This window comes from Macrosteles quadrilineatus, unplaced genomic scaffold, assembly GCF_028750875.1.
Source record: "Macrosteles quadrilineatus isolate MER2022 unplaced genomic scaffold, UCM_ALF_1.0 Scaffold_9__3_contigs__length_116548681, whole genome shotgun sequence".
NCBI classification, from domain to species: domain Eukaryota; kingdom Metazoa; phylum Arthropoda; class Insecta; order Hemiptera; family Cicadellidae; genus Macrosteles; species Macrosteles quadrilineatus.
This window is the reverse complement of record NW_026542602.1, coordinates 47,047,806-47,068,979: the sequence shown is the minus strand read 5'-3', so window position 1 is coordinate 47,068,979 and position 21,174 is coordinate 47,047,806. Positions and strand designations below refer to the sequence as shown.

General features: G+C 33.6%; 1 protein-coding gene across 3 annotated transcripts in view; it reads right to left on the bottom strand.

Moving 5' to 3' along the window:
* Positions 1 to 13,938: 13,938 nt before the first annotated feature.
* The window catches only part of LOC129003181 (synaptotagmin-4), an 88,692-nt gene continuing 81,456 nt past the window's right edge, over positions 13,939 to 21,174 (bottom strand). For all 3 annotated transcript variants that reach the window (XM_054431451.1, XM_054431452.1, XM_054431453.1), the window contains 6 exons: positions 20,478 to 20,612; positions 19,575 to 19,791; positions 17,455 to 17,610; positions 17,058 to 17,181; positions 16,303 to 16,496; positions 13,939 to 15,814 (listed from right to left, as the gene is read on the bottom strand). In XM_054431451.1, the coding sequence (XP_054287426.1) occupies positions 15,695 to 15,814; positions 16,303 to 16,496; positions 17,058 to 17,181; positions 17,455 to 17,610; positions 19,575 to 19,791; positions 20,478 to 20,612 (946 nt within the window). In that variant the 3' untranslated portion in view covers positions 13,939 to 15,694. The remainder of the gene's footprint in view (positions 15,815 to 16,302; positions 16,497 to 17,057; positions 17,182 to 17,454; positions 17,611 to 19,574; positions 19,792 to 20,477; positions 20,613 to 21,174) is intronic.

Below are 21,174 nucleotides of genomic sequence, written 5' to 3'. Positions count from 1 at the left end.
CGAAGTTTATAGAAAAAATTAATATTCAAAATAATTGAGGTGAGTTTTGATGATAAAAAAAAAATAACTACAAAATATTCAAATCACGATATGCTACAAAAGTAAAACTAAATATCAAATTTATAAATTTTCGTGGAGTAAGTTACTATCAAGAAAATGTACAGAACATGTAAAAAATATATAGTTTTTTTGTTGCTATATATGGAACTAAATCGATTTTCAAATGTATCCTCGACGTAGAAAACAATATTAATGCTTGCCGTTAGTCAGCAAGCATTGTTCCTTTATGAATTCGTAAATCAAGGGTAAAATTCATTTTCTTGTCTCGTTCACAGGATAGTCTTGTTGCTAGGCAACGTTAACAATGTTGACATGACTAGTGCTTCGTCGGGCTTCCGGTCCAGCCGTACAAGAAGTGCCAACATTTACCATTTACAATGATGTTCATTTTTCTTCAAAATGTTATTATCTGTTGAATTATATGGTAATGGTAAAGCTGTTGGTTCTATTTGGAAAAGTAAATTTTAAATTTAATTTTTTCATACTAAAAGGCATTTGGTATGACACCAAAGCTGAGTCAATCAGAAATGTTATAAAGTTGCTGCTATGTAATATGGAGCTGTTATAAAATTGATCTTGGATATAACATGTTGTCCTGAATAATTCATTTAACCCACAGTTAAACCTGTTACATAATTTCGTCACATCGGAAAAAGTATATACAGGATGATTGATATAAGCGTGCCAGCTGTTTTATTCGAAAGTTATAAGAGAGCTTTGCTCGGGCAAAATCATTAGTTTACTCTGAAAGTAGTCTTAGTATTGCAGATACATAAATCCATTCCCAAACTCCACACTGCTCGCCTTTACTACTTCCTTCAGCACTCCCTACGTCGTGGACCTGTTTCTCTCCCTTCGCATTGCATGTTAGGATTGCAGATACATAAATGTAATTGCCACAGACAGTTCCCACACTCTGCACTTCTAGCCTTACTACTTCCTTCAGCACTCCCTACGTCGTGGACCTGTTTCTCTCCCTTCCCATTGCATGTTAGGATTGCAGATACATTAATGTAATTGCCAAAGACAGTTCCCACACTCTGCACTTCTAGCCTTACTACTTCCTTCACCACTTCCTACGAAGCGGACCTGTTTCCTCCCTTCCCATTGCATTTAAAAATTACAGATACCTTAATCTAATCGTCATAACAGATCCCACACTCCGCACTGCTAACTTAGCCTTTACTACAATGTATCGAGTAAGCTTCAGTATAATCATTGCTCAGTAGTAACAATTGATGTTTTTGCTTTTGTACTGTATTTTGTAATTTCTAGTATACTGTGGGTAGATGCCTTTATGAACACATGTGTTACAACTTACAAGTCTTTTGTTTACTTTTTCCTTGTTATTAAATTCAACCAACATTGTTACTTAGCAACCCACAAGACTAATGTTAAAAAAAATGTGACTTTCAGTTTTATTTTTCTACGTAATTAGATTTTTGTTGGCAGTTCTAACTGCAGTAAACTCGTTTTTATGGCAGGAATAAACTATTTACAACATTTGAAGAAAATCGTCGGAACCGTTTTCGAGATCTTTGTGCAAGCAAGCATACAAGCAAACATTGCTCATATTAGAATATAGGATATCAAAAAATGTTGAACTGCCTTGGATTTCTATTAACAAATTTTGGTCAAGTTAAAAAAATATTTTAGCCGCCATTTCTCCAATATGGCCACCAATTTGGATTTTTCTTATGGAAGCATAAGAAAAATCAATGTTGGTGGCCATATTGGAAAAATGGCGCCCTGTATCAACTCCAATTTACCCTGTGTATAACTATTTTATGCACCAAGGTACATGTTATAAAAACTCTCTGTAAAATGATCTACCGTAGGAATTGTGCAATTGATTAAAAGAAAAAAAGAAAACAACTGAAAGACAACTAAAATGCCTCGGTTAATATGTTAGCATCTACATGTTTATTTAGAAAAATATAAAAATGACCTGGGAGAGGAAGAAACAAGTTGATTTAAGATTCTGCCTTGTAAGAACATTCGGAGATGTATTGGCTGAATAATTCTCTGTACCTTCTGGTGACCGACATTTGTTGAAGAGAATAAATTCTTCCAAAAGATCAATCGTTAAATAACTGTTTCTGAAATTTACTTAATATTTTTAAGGTGTTATCTTTGCACAAAAATGCAGCGCTGGACCTTACAATAAAAACATTGTTTTTTCCCAATGGGATTTTACTAAAAATTAAAATTAAACGTTGTATTCCAAAAGTATGGTTTTTGGATTCACTAAAAAACCAGAACTTATGAGAGAAATAGGAGGGAAATATGTTAAGAATTAAACATGTAATTTCACATGTGAATTGTTAATTTTTTGAAAGCAATCTGAGCAAGATGAGGCATTGAGTCGGATTAAGCTTGGGCTCTGCTTTAAATATTTAAAATGCAAAATTGTGTGCAATCCCTACGAGGTTTTTGATTACTATTCTTCCCTACAAAATTTATACTGTAGAACAAACAACGTAAATTGTTATGATAATCCATATATTCATGCATATTTTTCCATCGTAAAATTTATATTTCATTAGAGCGTTAACGTTTTTCATCTACAAGTACCCATTCTGTTTTGTAAGTATCTGAAGTACTTTTTTTAATTTCAAGGTAAACAAATTGTCATGTGGTTTTTGTGAAGGAATATAACATGATTTAACCTTACAAGGGTTGATATTTTTCCTGCATGATAAGTGTATCTACAGAATAATGCGGGATTCGAACCATTGAGTCAAATATCGTATATCGAATTGCTATTTAATACTCGAATCTCAATCTCTAACCACTAAATTAAAGTTAAACAAGTTGATACAATCGACTCTACTGAAATAAAATAAGTGCTATTTGAACGCCTGTAGTAATATTTTTGTATGTTAACTTTATTAAAATGAAAATGGTTGTTCTGAAAAGCTGAAATTCCTGAGACATAGGAACGTGTCGATTGTTTGATCAAATCCTTGAATGATGAACAAGCATTGGCATAATTAAAAATTCCATCTCCATGTTAAAGTTGTTTCAAATCAATGAGGACGTTTAAATGAGCCACCGACAGAATGCATTGATGTAAATTACTGATGTCTGTAAAATATGCGGACTTTACAACAAAGTCAAACTGTCAGGACGATTTATTCTAAGCTATAAAATCTGTTATGTGTAGTAAACTATCTCAGTGTTGACAAGTAAGGTAGAAAATATAATTCAGTGCAGTCTACTCAAATAAATAGACAGTTGATTAATACCAGCTGGCCTATTAAAAAACATCACCTTCACCAGTTCTATATGTGTGAGTAAGTATGGCTCACAGAACTATGTTCTTTCTAACTGATTGACGACAGCTGGTCAATTATGATGGATGTCCACTTCAGTTTCCAAATGTTAACGAAAGGTAAAAGGTTATGGAGAAGTAAAGTTATAACATTTACTTTTGGGTACTAAAGTAAACAAACACCAGCCTATCGCAATTTTTATTAAAAATACATCATTCTGTGATTAGTCACATATTGCGCTAGTGTTGTAATATTATATTTAATCACTACTAGTAGGGTCTAAAGTGACTCTTTTTGAACCGAGGTCAAGTTTTATGATCGAGGCGAAGCCGAGGTCGGTAAATGAGCGAGGGTTAAAAACACACTTTTGGCCCGTGTGGTGAACTATATCTTTCATCATATTGCATCATTAATTAACAAAGCTAGAAAACTAAATAATGTTTATGTAAAGATAACCTCTAAAAACGACTTCCAGCTGGTTTACAAATTTGCTAATGCAAATAAGCAGCTGTTTAGCAAGTGATTCAATCATTTCGTCTATTACAATTGTATTACAGTACATTATGCCATCGATATGTCGAGCGATCGACAAAAATAGGCTGAAACCTTGCCTAATAAATCAATCTATAAATAATTTCGATCGATACGATAGCCACAATCGAAATTTACAACTGTTTACAACAGCTGATGTTTACTCCTTAGGGACTAAAAAAGATTTTTACTCCCTAGAGAGTAAAAATACTAATTTAGACCCGCAACGCATGTATTAAAAACGGCTGCTTTTGCTGCAGTATGACGAAAATTAAATTTTTGTCTTAGTTATTTGTTTATAAGATAGTTGATGAGGCATAACAGATCCTGTAGCTTACTTTGTGCTGTTATATAATCTGTTATCAAATTAAGCTTGAATAAACCTGTTGGTATTAGCTTAAACAAGACTTAGTGCGTGGTTTATTTAAGTTCCTACTTAACTTGCCAATTAAGTACTTAAGTACTTGCTAAATATTACACTTTAAAATCTTACTTCTTATGACACGAGTTAGCAAAAACTAAGGATTTAAAATAGAGGTTGTGTATACGTTTCGGTTTTGTCACATGGAACATTTTGGTTAAGTTATATAGCAGTTGGGATAATATTAATATTTTAATATACCGTTACGGTAATACACAGGATGTAAGCAAAAGTCTCCTCTGAAATATAGTAGATCACCACAGTCATCATGTTCATTTTCTGAAATAAAATCACGGAAGTATTTAACACGGAATAACTTTTCCGATTACTTTGCAGTATTACGAAGCTCTCATAATCATCAAAGCTCGGCCCAAGCGGAACGCAAGAGTCAAATAGGGAAACTCTTTTGTTTGTCATGCAAATGTTTTCAGCAAAGTACTTAGAATTGCGAAAAACTGTATTACTCTCATGAAAGGAATTCTTTTCACATAGAAGAGAATGGCAGTGTAAGATGGTTTTCTGGATAGGTTTTAGCAAAATAGATTTTAACTAGAACAAATTACATAAAAATACTTAAGAAACTCATACATATCTTATAAGTGTAGAAAAAAGTCCAACATTGTATGGTTAGTGATAATTATTATGTCTTGGAATATAGGCTGTGGAAACAGTTCATACAGGTAGGAATGCATTGTATTTTTTATTACCAAACTATATTTTGGTTTATTCTCCTAAATCCAAACTTATATTCTTCTTCTCTAGAAGGTTTGGGGAATAAACAATAATTTAAACATAAAGTGATATTGTAGAAAATCTTGAAATAGGGCGTTTTGTTAACACTTGCAATACTCGAATTAAACTTATATCTTGAAGGTTTCAGCAATTTGAAAACACAATTTTGTTAATTTATTTTGGCAGTTATTTCTTTTACATCAGTGCTAACTACTATTTAATTGAATGGCAGTACAGTAAGTCATTTCCATAAAATAATACCTCACTGTGCGTAGTCAATGATAACGTTGTGAGGGGTAAGGGGTAGTGAGTAGGGGGTCCATCGCTGAGTAGTCCAGTGGACGGAAATGAACTTATTTCCTTTCATCACAGCAATGTCCCAGAGCCACTACGTTCACACGGAAAACTAGCTTTACCTTTTTCAATTTTGTAATATAAAATGAACTTAACTCAATAAAAATATAAATAGATGCTGTTTTTTCTGAACATTGTGTGGAATTAAGTTTTAGTTATTTTTAAGTTCAACAGCGTGAGAAAGTCTAAAGGGTATCGAAATGATAATGATCCTTGGTATGGTAGCTATATTTTTGTAAAATTTAAGCCCAGTTGGTTCAGTAGTTTTTGCACCTATTAGTAACACATACAGAGAGACTCCATTAGATTTTTATATAATAGTATAATGAGATAACAGTTTTGGTTTCATGGATGATGAAGATGTTGAAGTAGTTAAAAGATTCGACAAGTTTTTTTTTGGTAAATCTAAAGTATTTGAGCGAATTTTAATTTCTTTAATCACCCAAGAAACCCATTAAAGTTTTGAAGATTTTTGTACGAAATTGATTAACCAAGCTAATTTTTTGTAATATTGAGCAAATGAAAATTACCGTTTTTAATCACATAAAAACTTAATCTTACAGTTATTCTTTCGTATACCACTAATGTTTATCAAACTTTACGTTTATAACCAAAGACACCACAATTTTTGTGTTCTTGCCCATACAGAAATCTGTTGCGTTTTTACTGATCATTACAGGAAAACAAACTAAAAATAAAGCAATGTTCGATCATAATACATAGTACAGGATAGTAATAATTTAAGGACCTTTAACAGCAACGTCTTCTTGTTGGCACGATCTCGATGTGAAGATATTGCCCGACCTTGCAGCGAACACGGACGGAAAATTTATCACCACTCTCTAGCTCACGGTGCCAAATGAGGCAGAATCTTTATGGTGTGATTTACAAGTATAGTTGGACACTTAACACTCAATGTGTTCTACGAGTACATGGATCAGCCAAATGTAATTAGCCTACACAGTAATTTGGGTCATGGTTGATTATGATCGTCAGAAATTGGCAGAAAAAAAACTTGAAATGTCTGCACTTCTGTAAAACGAAGCTATTGTGGTCAAACAAAAAAAAATGGTGACAAACTAACTACCACAATTTATTGTGGTAAATTAACTACTAAAGGGCTCTTTGACGGAATATTAGGGCGTATTTATTGTTTTATTCGAAACCCATATAGTTTGTCATTGCTATTGAATATATGAATATTGAATATTGAATGCATTGTGAATATTTATCTTATGGGTTAATTATACAGAAAATCAATTAACATGAGTGAAGTCTAAAAATCTAAGTATTTAATTTCACTTCAAAATGAGAAACTTCTATCAAACGTGAATTCATGATTGCAGTAGGTGTAGTATTCAAGTATAAAATAATATTGGTTTGTTTAGCCTGCATACAACTGTTGAGAATAAAATACTATGCATACTACTATTGTTTGTATACACAAAATTCCACTATCAATTGAATAATTTTAATAATGAAACTTAACTTCTTTTCAAAATTAAAACATTTCCTCCCAGGTCATTTTTATATATTTCTAAATAAACATGTAGATGCTGTTTCATAACAACATAAACTTCACAAAACAATATAAGAAAATATTAATACAAGAATATTTTACATTATAAACAAGGGTTGCTGGAGCCTCGTTTTCCGGCTGTGTCTGTAAGTGATTTTCACAAATTAATCCATAACTTTCGAACTCCTTAAGCGATTGACTTGAAACTTGGCAGGTAAGTAGTGACAGGTAAGGCTAATCTTTGCAAAAAGTATCAGATTTATAAATTGTACCAATCCAAAATGGCGGTCATTTAAATTTGTCTTTCTTAAATAACTCAAAAACCATTGATAAAAAAAATAAAAAATCACTTTTTGAAGACAATTTAATAACAAATCGATTTACACCTTTTTTTTAAGATTGGACGATTATTAACTGAGATATGGCAGCTTTAGTGATACGTGACCACTAGGGGTTAGTTGCAGTGCATGCCAAGGCAAGCGGCTAAAGTCTGCCACAACAATGCAACAGTCTCCGTCCACCTTGCAAGTTATTTTTAAGTGATTACTCCTTTTAGCGAATTTCCCTATAGGGAAGTAGCTATTATCGTAGGTCTCATGGTAAGACCTAGGCCCGGGACCGATTTACTTTTTCATTTTGATGTCCCCAGAGGCCAAAAACACCATTTGTTTAAATTTTTATATATCTATATATATATATATATATATATATATATATATATATATATATATATATATATGTCCATCCGCACGATAACTTGAGTAATTTTTGTCCGATTTTGATAAAATTTGGTTTGAAGGTGTAAGGCGGGATAAACTTGAACGAGTTCGCGAACCAGCATGATCGGACTATGGGAACGGGGGTTTATGGGGGGTTTTATGGGGTAAAAATAGGTTTTTCCCATTTTTGACCCTAAAAACACCAAATTTCACAATTTTTTTTTACCATTTTGTAGAGCTTAAAAAAACAAATAATTTAGTATATTGAAGCGTTATTATGCGCCTAATTGTTACGGAGAAAATTCAAAAAATTGTAATTTTAAAATTCCCATGTTATTCTTATGGAGAATAAGTCAACTGTTGTAGTTTGCTTGTTTATGAAAATATTTTGATCAAATTTGGAAAATACATTAATTTCTTACTAAACCACAGTACCTTTTAGCGAATTTCCCTATAGGGAAGTAGCTATTACCGTAGGTCTCATGGTAAGACCTAAGTCCGGGACCGATTTACTTTTTCATTTTGATGTCCCCAGAGGCCAAAAACACCATTCGTTCAAATTTTTATATATCTATATATAGAGATATATATATATATATATATATATATATATATATATATATGTGTCCATCCGCACGATAACTTGAGTAATTTTTGTCCGATTTTGATCAAATTTGGTTTGAAGGTGTAAGGCGGGATAAACTTGAATGAGTTCGCGAACCAGCATGATCGGACTATGGGAACGGGGGTTTATGGGGGGTTTTATGGGGTAAAAATAGGGTTTTCCCATTTTTGCCCCTAAAAACACAAAATTTCACAATTTCTTTTTAAACCATTTTGTAGAGCTTAAAAAAACAAATAATTTAGTATATTGAAGCGTTATTATGCGCCTAATTGTTACGGAGAAAATTCAAAAAAATTGTAATTTTAAAATTCCCATGTTATTCTTATGGAGAATAAGTCGACTGTTGCAGTTTGCTTGTTTATGAACATATTTTGATCGATTTTGGAAAATACTTTTATTTCTTACTAAACTATTATCATTTTATAAAAAAATCTTTTTTGCCCTCCCTGTTGCAGCAAACCTAAGGTACTTGTTAAACTAATTCTATTTAAATAGGAAATAAATGTGCTATTTTTATGGAGGCTTTTTAGTGTAAATCCAATCAGGTCAATGGAAATTCGCTTAGTCTGCAGGTTTGCTGCGGCGGGGGTATTAACATTTTACATAAACAAAATTTACCCTCCCTGTTGCAGCAAACCTAAGTAGGTATTCATTAACCTAATTCTGTTTGAATAGGGAATAAATGTGATATTTTAAGGAGACATTTTAGTTTAAATCCAATCAGGCAAATGGAAATTCGCTAAGTCTGCAGGTTTGCTGCGGCGGGGGTATTTTTATAATTTTTTTATGATTTGTTATGATACGACCGACAACAATAGGCTAAAACCTTGCCTAATAAATCAATCTATAAATAATTTCGATTGATACGATAGCCACAATAGAAATTTACAACTGCTTACAACAGCTTATTTTTACTCCCTAGGTACTAAAATGATTTTTACTCCCAAGAGAGTAAAAATACTACTTTAGACCCGAAACGCATGCATTAAAAACGGCTGTTTTATCTGCAGTATGACGAAATTTATATTTTCGTCCTTGTTCTTTGTTTATAAGATAGTTGATGAGGCTTAACAGATCCTATAGCTTACTTTGTGCCGCTATTTAATCTGTTATCAAATTAATCTTGAATAAACTGTTGGTATAATTAGCTTAACAAAGACTTAGTGCGTGGTTTATTTAAGTCCCTACTTTACTAAGTACTTGCTAAATATTACACTTTAAAATCTTACTTCTTATGACACGAATTAGCACAAACTCAGGATTTAAAATAGAGGTTGTGTGTACGTTGTGTTTTGTCACCGAAAAGTTTTGGGTAAGTTATATACCAGTTGGGATAATATTAATATTTTAATATACCTTTACGGTGCCGGTAATACACCGGATGTAAGCAAAAGTCTCCTCTGAAATATATTAGATCACCACAGTCATCATGTTCATTTTCTGAAATAAAATCACGGAAGTATTGAACTCGGAATAACTTTTCCGATTACTTTGCAATATTACGAAGCTCTCATAATCATCAAAGCTCGGCCCAAGCGGAACGCAAGAGTCAAATAGGGAAACTCTTTTGTTTGTCATGCAAATGTTTTCAGCAAAGTACTTAGAATTGCGAAAAACTGTATTATTCTCATGAAAGGAATTCTTTTCATATAGAAACGAATGGCAGTGTAAGATGGTTTTAGGAATATGTTTTAGGAAAGTAGATTTGAACTAGAACAAATTACATAATAATATATGAGAAAACCCTGCATGTCTTATAGGTGTAGAAAAAAGTCCAACATTGTATGGTCAGTGATAATTATGTCTTGAATATAGGGCTGTGGAAACAGTTTTATAACCAATTTGTAAATCTCAACCAGTCCTGGAAAACTTTTTTACAAGTACTTAATACTTCTATCGTGCATGCAAGTAGGAATGCATTGAAATTTTTATTACCAAACATTTTGTGTTTTTTTTCGTATAAATCTAAATTTATCTTCTTCATCTCTAAAAGGTTTGGGGAATAAACAATAATTTACACATAAAGTGATATTGTAGAAAATCTTGAAATAGGGCGTTTTGTTAACACTTGCAATATTCGAATTAAACTTATATCTTGAAGGTTTCAGCAATTTGAAAACACAATTTTGTTAATTTGTTTTGGTAGTTATTTCTTTTGCATCAGTGCTAACTACTATTGAATTAAACGGTAGTACAGTAAGTCATTTCCATAAAATAATACCTCACTGTGCGTAGTCAATGATAACGTTGTGAGGGGTGTTGGGGGTAGTGAGTAGTGGTGGGGGGGGGGGGGGGGGGTAGCGAGTAGGGGGCGCATCGCTGAGTAGTCCAGTGGACGGAAATGAACTTATTTCCTTTCATCACAGCAATGTCCCAGAGCTACTACGTTCACACGGAAAACTAGCTTTACCTTTTTCAATTTTGTGATATCAAATGAAAATTAAACAGTATAAATACAAATGCAGTTTTTCTGTACTTTGCTATTTTTACGTGTCATTGTCTCAGACTAGTCAAAAGAATTTTTATTTAGATTTTTCTATCTGTGTATCCTTTGGGTACAACCAATATTGGAAACTTATGCTGTAAACTCCAAGAAAGCTAGAGAAATAATCATAATTTAACTCTTTGCAGAATCTATATACCTTTCGGCAAACTTTTGCGTATTCAAACATAGTCTAAGTTATTCGTAAATAAAATAATTAACTTCCATAACCCAATTTAGCACGATACAGAACAGATCGTTTTGGCATTTACGTCCGATACCGATCAGCTGTTCAGAGAAAGTTTATTCCTGGAAACTGTCTCTAAAATACCTAAAATAACTGTTTTTAAAGTTGTTTGCAGCAAATGGATAATTGGTTTGACAATCATACTACCCTTTTATTTTTTCCCTAGCTTAAAGGATTTGAGTTTACAAGAAATGTGAAGTGTTCAATATTATTTCCGAATCATAGCGATATGACCTGCAATAATATGATTGTATAATTATATTTTCCTGTAAAGATAACAGAAACTCCAAAGGAGAAACTATTTCATCCTGTGTTATAATCCATTATTATGCTTGTGCAGATCAACTTGTATTTTAATTTTTTTTGTCATACTGCAGCAAAAACAACCGTTTTTAATGCATTCGTTCTGGGTATAAAGTAGCATTTTTACTTTTTAATCATGTTTAGCCACTAGGGAGTAAAAATCAGCTGTTGTATACAGTTGTAAATTTTGATTGTGGCAATCGTACCGATCGAAATTATTTATCGATTGATTTCTTAGGTAAGGTTTGAATTGTTGTCGATCGATCGACATATCGATAGTATAATGTACTGTAACACAATCGTAATAGACGAATTGATTGAATCGCTTACTAAACAGCTGCTTATTTGCATTACCGTAGCAGAATTGAAAACTAGCTGGGTGTTGTTTTGAGAGGTTATCTTTACATACAATTTACAGTATTTAGTTTTCTAGCTTAGTTTGTTAATTAATTATGCAATATGACGAAAAAATATCGTTCACCACACGGGTAAAAAGTGTCTTTTTAACACTCGCTTGGCATTGGATCAAAAAGAGTCACTTTAGGCCCTAGTGATTAAAATACAATTGAATGAAACTAATAACACAGGTATATACTTTTAAGTGTATAAGTACATGGGATCCTTATTTTGCCATTCCTACTAGGGTATTATAGGAAATTACATTATTATAGGGTAGCATACCTTTTGATCCAGATTTTAAGCTGTGAAAACACATTTTTCAGTCTTTTTAGATATTTCGTAGCTATCACAGGGTTAATAAATTTAATAATAAATCACACCATTGTCTAATTTGCGGGTTCAGTTTATGCCTTATGCCAGGTTTTTAATTTGTGGGTTTAGTTTATGGTTTATTTTAGGTAGTTTTAGCCGTGTTTTGCAACTTTTGTGAATCTACATCTTAGTTTGTTAAATCTTCTTCAAAATAATGTAGTATGTTAATAACATTTGGTAATTGTTCAACATATGTTTTGCATTATTGTTTTATATTTTATTTTTAGTTTTTCTTTAAAATAAAAATACACAACCTTTCATGAATTCAGTACAATTATTTAATAGTTAATCTAATGAAATGGTGCCGAAACCCACACAAAATATAAATGAAATTTATGACATTAAGGAAGATGACAATATCCATACAAACAAGACCCCACTACACTACTACAAACCATGCAGAAGATAAGGATAGTAATGTAAAACCATTAAAATGACTTGTGGTTTTAAGTATTTAGATAGCTTTTTGGAAGAAATGGAAGCAACAGTGGATTTGCTACTAGCCAGCTTCGGGCCTTGATAGTAAATCAAATTCAGTACTGGTAGCATCATTTATGTCTAGTTAAGGCCCAGACTTTATGGATATATAACAGTTTTTGTTTCATGGATGATGAAGATATTGAATTAGATGAAAAGAATCGATAAGTTTTTGGTAAAGTTTTTTTCTGATAAGTTTGTTGGTAAATCTATTGAAGTATTTGAGCGATTTTTATTTTTAAAAAACCACACAAGAAACCCATCAAAGTTTTGAAGATTTTTGTACAAAATTGTTTAACCAAGCTAATTCTTGTAATATTGAGCAACTGAAAATGACAGTATCTAACCACATCAAAAACATTATCTTGCAGCTATTCTTTCGTATTACTAATGTTTATCAAATTTTACGATGGTAACCAATTTTTGTGTACTTGCCTATACAGAAATCTGCTGCGTTTTTACTGATCATAATATCAGGGAAACAAACTTAAAATCAAGCAATGTTCTATCGTAATACATAGTACAGGATAGTAATAATTTAAGGACCCTTTAACAGCAACGTCTTCTTGTTGGCACGATCTCGATGTGGAAGATATTGCACGACCTCGCAGCGAACACGGAAGGGAAATTTATCACCACTCTCTAGCTCACGGTGCCAAATGAGGCAGAATCTTTATGGTGTGATTTACAAGTATAGTTGGACACTTAACACTCAATATGTTCCACGTGAATTAGCCCATAATTACACAGTAATTTGGGTCATGGTTGATTATGATTGTCAGAAATTGGCAGAAGTAAAACTTGAATTGCCTGCTCTTTTGTCAAAAAAGTTATTGTGGCCAAACACAAAAAAATGGTGACAAACTAACTACCACGATTGATTGTGGTAAATTAACTACTCAAGGGCTCTTTGACGGAATATTAGGTTTTATTTATTGTTTTATTCGAAACCCATATAGTTTGTCATTGCTATTGAATATATGAATATTGAATGCATTGTGAATATTTATCTTATGGGTTAATTATACAGCAAATCAATTAACATGAGTGAAGTCTAAAAATCTAAGTATTTAATTTCACTTCAAAATGAGAAACTTCTACGTGAATTCATGATTGCAGTAGGTGTAGTATTAAAGTATAAAATAATATTGGTTTATTTAGCCGACATACAACTGTTGAGAATAAAATAATATGCATACTACTATTGTTTGTATACACAGCATTCCACTATCAATGGAATAATTTTAATATTGAAACTTAACTTCTTTTCAAAAATTAAAACATTTCCAATGATATTCATAAGGATAAATCATTATTTGTCAAAGTGATTGATAAATATCTGGAACTACTAAATACTGTTTGACGAATTTATATTGTTCCCATCAAAGCTATTCAGGATAGAAAGAAAACACATGATCAGATTATTGAGTCTTTATTTTCCATAAAGTACTATAACAAATTATATGTTAAACTAAGAGAGGACGTACAAAAAATAATGTACCTTATTGGACATAATTAAATAAAGGAGCTATTGGTGAAGGTGTTCAACACCTAAACATCGGTACACGATCTAGAGGTATGCTTAAATAAGAGTGGCCGATATCACTACTAATGTTTGTGCTTGGAATGTATTAAATAGAACATACAATTTTCTATAGAATCCTGTACATTCGTGTGGTTTTGTTAATGGGGACATTGTGAAAAATTTGCATTTACACGTTGGCAATAAGCTTGCATTTTTCGTAGTGAAGGCCTCCTCTAAGACAAGGCTACAGAGAGAAGTGGCAACGCCGCAGCCCCGGCCTACCGAAACAGCTGTTGCACTAGATCAGCTGGAGCTTCTCTGCAATGTTTATGTTATGATAGCTGTTACCATGGCAACAGGCCGGCCGGTGCGACGTTGCCACACACCAAAGCCTGGTATTAGAGAAGGCTATGTGTGAATCAATTTAAGACATCGGTTTACAACAACGTATACATATCATAAAATGTATCTTTGTTTTTGTTAATGAGTATCCATTTTTAATTGTTATCAAACAAATCATTTTAAATTAGAGTTTGATCTTGAAAAAGTAATTAGTTTGATAGTTTAAAGCGCAAAACTCAATTTTTATCTGCGTTAAACTTAATTTAATTTCGCATTGAAAATTTGGTGTTGTAACAAATGGTATTGCCAACACCTGAATGTACACTAGCCACTCTCTACGGGCAAATGATTCTACAGTGGTCGCTATATAAAATACTCGAAGCATATTTACTGGCCTTACAGTTTATATTTACAATTAGCATATACACAATCCTACAAGCAAAATGTCCTTCTTGAGACTACGTAGAAAAATAACACCTACGTGGTCATCCAATAATGGTGTTAGGATACTCAGACTGATATTGTTAACTAGACGAGTACTGGGATAAAAACAAGGGGAAATAATTCGTTAACGATTCTTCATGTTGGGTTAGGTTCTCTAAGAACCTTTGACATAGATTTTTATTTTAGAATTCTTTTTGAGATTAGAATTCATGCAGAATATACGAAATGAATAGTTAAACTTTATTTGCAAAAATTAAACTAACTCAGCTATAATAAACATTTTGTAAACATACATAAAATAATACTCATCAAGATAAACTACTTTATGATATAACATTTTATTTATGATTTATGTACCACCTTAGAAAATCTTAAATAACCAATATTAAGATTTCAAAGAAAAACTCGCGCACAGCCAAGCAATTAGATACAATAATTATATTAACTTTGATAGATTCTCTTAAAATTAGTCAAATATAATAATTAACCAACGATTAGCTTCCTAAAAGGTTCTCTATGGCTTTTCATAAATTTGAAAACAGCTGAAAATAAATTCGAGACCATTCTTGAAAGCGACAAAATAATGCCCAATCAAAATCGTCATAATTATCAAATATTGGTTACATCCATTTTAAACCCTCCAAACATTGTATAAAAATATTATTGGCCAACGACCTGTTAGATACTTTTAAGGTTAAAATGTGGAATTTGAAAAGGTCTTCGTGAAGTAGGCCTTGTTAGTCTGGGTGAGGAGACTACAAGTAACGACCTAAGTGAAGCCCTCTAAAGTAACATTGAACAAATGATGTCCGGAGTCTACGGAGGGTACATGTAACACAATCTACACGTTGTGCTGAGTGCTGATGTTTACTCCCGCAGTTTGTGCCACTCAGCTATTTGGCGACGCGGGGAGTTGCACACTTCGTTCCAGTGGTGAAGAGCCGACCCTGTGCTCTTGGTGCCTCCTAGCTCTAGTCTGCCGATAACCTGCATCAAGACACAGCTTTGATTATAGATACTATAGATGTAAGGCTGTTTTTATATGAAGAAGGTAAGCAGCGATTCGAGTGGGGGAATGCGAGTACTAATACGTATCCATTAATTTTAGATTAGATCTATACGACTTTAGGGCATCTGTTTAAAGAGTATGTGCCGAATGTTTCGGGTGACATCTTTCTAGATCAAGATCAGCTGGTCCTTTGTTTATAGGGGGGATTGTTAAAAGCCTAATGCTCATTGACATTTAATCCCTTTTCCATGTTAATTACTTGTTGCTAACAGTTCTACTACATAAATAGTAAGTTGGGTTGAACAATTGTGTAAAACTTTGTCCTAACGTTTAATCGTACATTTATAGTTGGATGCCCTGAAGAGCCCTCTTGAGAAACTTACATAACAGTCTAGCCATATTTTACGGCTCGTTAGGTTAGGTTATACTATATTAGGCTGGAATAGGATTCCCTTGATTCCCTCACCTCGTTCTTGGTGACGCGGTCCCAGTCCAGCAGGAGGAATTCCAAGCACACGTTGTCCAGCCCTTCGGCACCGGAGGGAATCTCGAAGACAAATGATTCGTTGAAGACCGGGTTCAAGGTTCGTTTCTTCACGTGAGTCTTCTTCTTAGCTATTCTCTGCCCGTTCACGATCAGATACATCTTGACGTAGGGATCTAGAAAGGGGATTCAGCATCGTAAATGACTGGATTGAATAATCTTCAGCTGTACAATAATTAAGGGGGGCCAAATTGTAAAGGGGATTGGAAATTCGTGTGTACTGTAGGCTGGTATTGGAAAACAATAACCTGCGGCCCTACAAAAGAGCGATACATTAAGAAATTAAAAAGTGAATTTTCAATGTACTTGATCTGGAAACAGTTTGTAAGTTTCAGGGATGTGGGATCTTAAGTGTGCCTAGGAAAGCTGGGTAATCTCTAACCCCTTAAAATTTGGATTTCTATACCTCTCAAATTGGGGTTTCGCTAAATTTGTTTAATTTAAAATTATTTTTTTCTGGGCAAAGCCAACTCTTGGTTTTCATTACTCTTTACCCTTGTACATTTCTGGGGTTATAAACATAGTCGTTTTCATAGAGTATTTAGAGTTAGTTTCTGAGCCTCGTCATCCAAGGTACCATTGGGTAAACTATGGTGGTCTTAAAGTTTACCTACGTCATAGTACTTCAAAGCCATCCAACAAAGTAATAATTCGCAAGCTGGAACCCTAATGCGTACCAGCCAGTCCAGTGACGTCCATCTTGGGTAGGTTACGAGCCTTCAACACGACTACAGTGAGGCGGTTAGCTGCCGGCTGCCAGCACAGAGACACCAGCAACTCACCACGTCCTTGCGAGCGTATCTGCAACGTGTCAGCAGCACATTAACCTTACTTGCCAACACAAACAGTAACAGCACTGGAGCCAAATATTTCTTAGATTTTCCTTGAAATCGATTATTTGGAAACTCATGATGGGTTGTGAATAGTTCAAGTAGTTATTTGTATATCATAGGTTTTCTCGTCACACTCGGCATTCCTTGAGGTGGACGCCAGAATTTATGCTAACCGCAGCACTGCTGTCGGTGTATATTTAATTATGTTTGTCTATGATCAAACAAATAGTTTGATGGTTACCTTGAGACTGCGTGGTTGAACGTCACGACAAAGGGTGAGTTGTTGGTTGTCCGCCTGTGTCATATCCACGGTGCCAAGGGAGCAGAACACTTCGCCAATGATGTCATCACGGGAGTAACGGTCGAAACTGAGCACCACGAAGTGCAAGGTGATGCTCTGAAACAAGGAAAAAACTCTCAAAAACAAAACAGTCATAGGAGATTTGCTGTAATTAAGGTGAAGAGGTTTTTGGAAAAACAAGAAGGATAAATTTGTTATCCATTCCCAGCTAATGGAGATAAGATGTGGAGTTAGGGTTAACATCGAAAAGCCGACTAGCCGAGTACTCTTTCGGGAATCAGTCAGTAGGGAAGTGGAGTAGAAAATGGAAAGGCAAGAAATAGGCCTGTAAAGCCAAGAAAAAGGGACCAAAAAAGAATTGAGAGAACAAAAAAAAACCATACAAGTATTGTCATATTTCGAGGAAGATACAAAGTAAAATACCCAAGCGTTGAAAATTACTCAAAAATCAACTTTGTTTGGAGATGTATGGGGGACAACAAATCTTACACAGATTGCAAAACAAGTAATGATAGTTGAGGAGGAAGATGGGTAAAGTGGTAATTTCAATTATTTAGGCAGGGCAAAAGTGGTTGAACGTTTACAATTGATTCGTGAAAATGTGTTTAAAATATGCTAGTTGTCATATTGCATCACCAACCCAAGTGAATGAAAATAAAATCAATTCTAAGCTCATATCTGTGATGTTTTTTTCGGAATGTATAATGTAATAGTATATTTCATCACTAGGGCCTAAAGTGACTCTTTTTGACCCGAGGGTGAAAAATATTTTTCGTCATATTGCATTATTAATGAACAAAAACAAAGGTAGAAAAAACAAAACGACTTCCAGCTTGTTTTCAATTCTGATAATGCAAATAAGCAGATGTTTAGTAAGTGATTCAATTACTTCATCTAATGCAATTGTGTTATCATACCATCGATATGTCGATTAATCGACAACAATAAGCTAAACGCTTACCTAATAAATCAATCGATAAATAATTTCGATCGTTGCAATTGTTACAATCAAAATTTACAACTGTTTACAACAGCTGATTTTTACTCCCTAGAGAGTAAAAATGCTACTTTAGACCCGTAACGCATGCATTAAAAACGGCTGTTTTAGCTGCTGTATGATGAAAAAATTAATAATGTAAGTAAATTTAAAACAAGAACAACCATTGTTCATGATTTAAACATAAAACGTACAATTAACAAATAATTAATGTTGAGCTGTGAACTATTTCTCTCTTCCCGCAGCATAAAACCTAATGAATGTCAAAAGAAATGTAAACACTCAGAGGGTGTCTTTCATCAGGATTATTCATTTACAAGCCCGAGCTTTAGATTAGGTAAGGATCTCTTTTATTTTGCATCCCTCCAGGTATAATTGCGTCTGTCAGTTTGTTGAACAATGGAATGAAACTCTGCAATCAACGACACCCTCTGTCGTGTCAACGCTTTTTGTTTCATTGTATTAAATAATAATAATTGTTTCTCTCTTGTACATTCATTTATTCATCAAACGGTATGGTTTTCTTTATTAAATCCATCGCACTAAATATCCCTTTTTACCTAACATTTTAAACTATAGGTATTAGTATTATTTTCTTGTCAACTCCTTCACTACTCAAATTACCGGTACCTAAACTAATGTACCATTAATATATTTTTATTGTGCTCGATGATTATTTATACAAAATATCAGAGATATACTGAAGTAACTTTGACCAAACTAAATCCCAAGATTCTTAAAATTGAAAACAAAGTTGTTTCTATTAAAATCAAAGAATATAGTCAACATTGTTAACTTGCATGCACGATACATTGTCTAAAGTGTAATCTGAAAAAGTTCTGTTAATTTAGATATTTTGTTTATTAGAATGTCTATATAGAAATCAAATTTTCAGTTGATCATAAGGCTAAAATATTATTCAATAATTGTACCAAAAATTGTCATAAGGAGACAAAGAAACTGTATGACGAGGTGATGGGCATCTACTATTACAAAGTAGTAATAATTATTGCGGTCCAGGCACTAAAATTACATTAGTCAATTTCCTCAAAACATGTCCTACCTGAAGCTGGTTAGGATTGATGCCATAGAAGGTGAAGTCCTCGTCATACACAGGGTTCCTGGTCTTCCGCAGCACTCGGGTCTTGACCTTGTGTTGCTTGTCTGGTAAGAGTTGCAGCTTCACGTAGGGATCACTGGAGCCAGCGTTGGGGTCCTTGGCCGGTAAGTCGCGGCATTTCACCACAGACACAATCAGGATGTTCTTCTCTTGTTTGTACCTAGAAAGCAACTTTGATAAGAAGTTGACCATGAGTTTCTTGCTGGGCAACAGTAGTGGATTAACGTAGGAATCATAAGAGCATTGGGGGGTTTACGGAATTTCACCACAGAAACAAACAGGATGTTCTTCTCTTGTTTGTACCTAGAAAGTGACTTTGATTAAATAAGAAGTTGACCATGAGTTTCTTGCCAGTAGTAGATTCACGTAGGAATCATAAGAGCATTGGGGGTTCGCGACATTTCACCATAGACACAATCAGGATGTTCTTCTCTTGTTTGTACCTAGAAAGCAACTTTGGTTAATTAAGAAGTTGGCCATGAGTTTCTTGCCGAGCAACAGTAGTGGATACACGTTGGAATCATAAGTGCCAGCATTGGGGCTTTGCGGCATGTCATCACAGACACAATCATGATGTTCTTTTCTCATTTCTACTTAGAAAGCAGCTTTGGTTCATTTGGCGTAGGGTTTGGGTAACACAGTGTAAACCTTCCTTGTTGTGTCCAATGCAACCAACCTTTTGTTTATCAACACTTCGCAGAGCCAGAGAAAGCATAAATATGTCAAACGAAATGGTCTCATTACTTACCTATTTCAATCATTTTACAAACTCTTGTATATTTTAGGCTTCTTTTATTATGTTCAGCAATGATTATAACTGATTGTAATTGTTCTGCAATCACTTACCTGAGCTTAAAAACCAGTTGGCCGAGCTTATTGGCTCCTCCGCCTGAAGTGGGAGAAGTCTTCTCGTTCGATTCTAGTTCTTCTTTAGAGGGAGATGTACACATCCCGTCTTTGGTCTCCTTTTCCGTAAATACTCTAAAAAGTAACACAAATATAGTAATAAGCATAGTGGGGTTATAATACCTTTCTTGGAAAACATTTAAAACATGGAAACATTATGTAACTTCCTTACTAAAATAATTGATGAAAGGAGTGCTAAAAATCTATATTTTTCTATTTTCACCTTTGTTTTAGCATTCAACATAAAAATGTGCTCATGTGTCGGTAATGTGATCTTTGTAACTAATAAACTTTTTAAACACTCAGGCATGTAAAACCTGACATGGCAAATCAAGAAGCTGGAAATGACGATTTTAAAACAATAATGGCTTTGCTTTGCATTTAGTGTGATTTTACTATTGTTAAAATTACAAGAAAACTAACATTATTTTTCAAATAAGCTAGGTGCTTCTCCTCTAAATGGTGATGTTCCAGATTTTGTTCGTACGCCACTAATATTAATTTCTCACTATTTAGCTATATTTTTACTTTTTTTTAAGTATTTTTATTATTTCATATTTGTGGTTTTGTTATTTGTTCACGTGTATCTCAGATATTTCAAAATTGCTTCAATTCATCGTATTACTCAACCATGTAC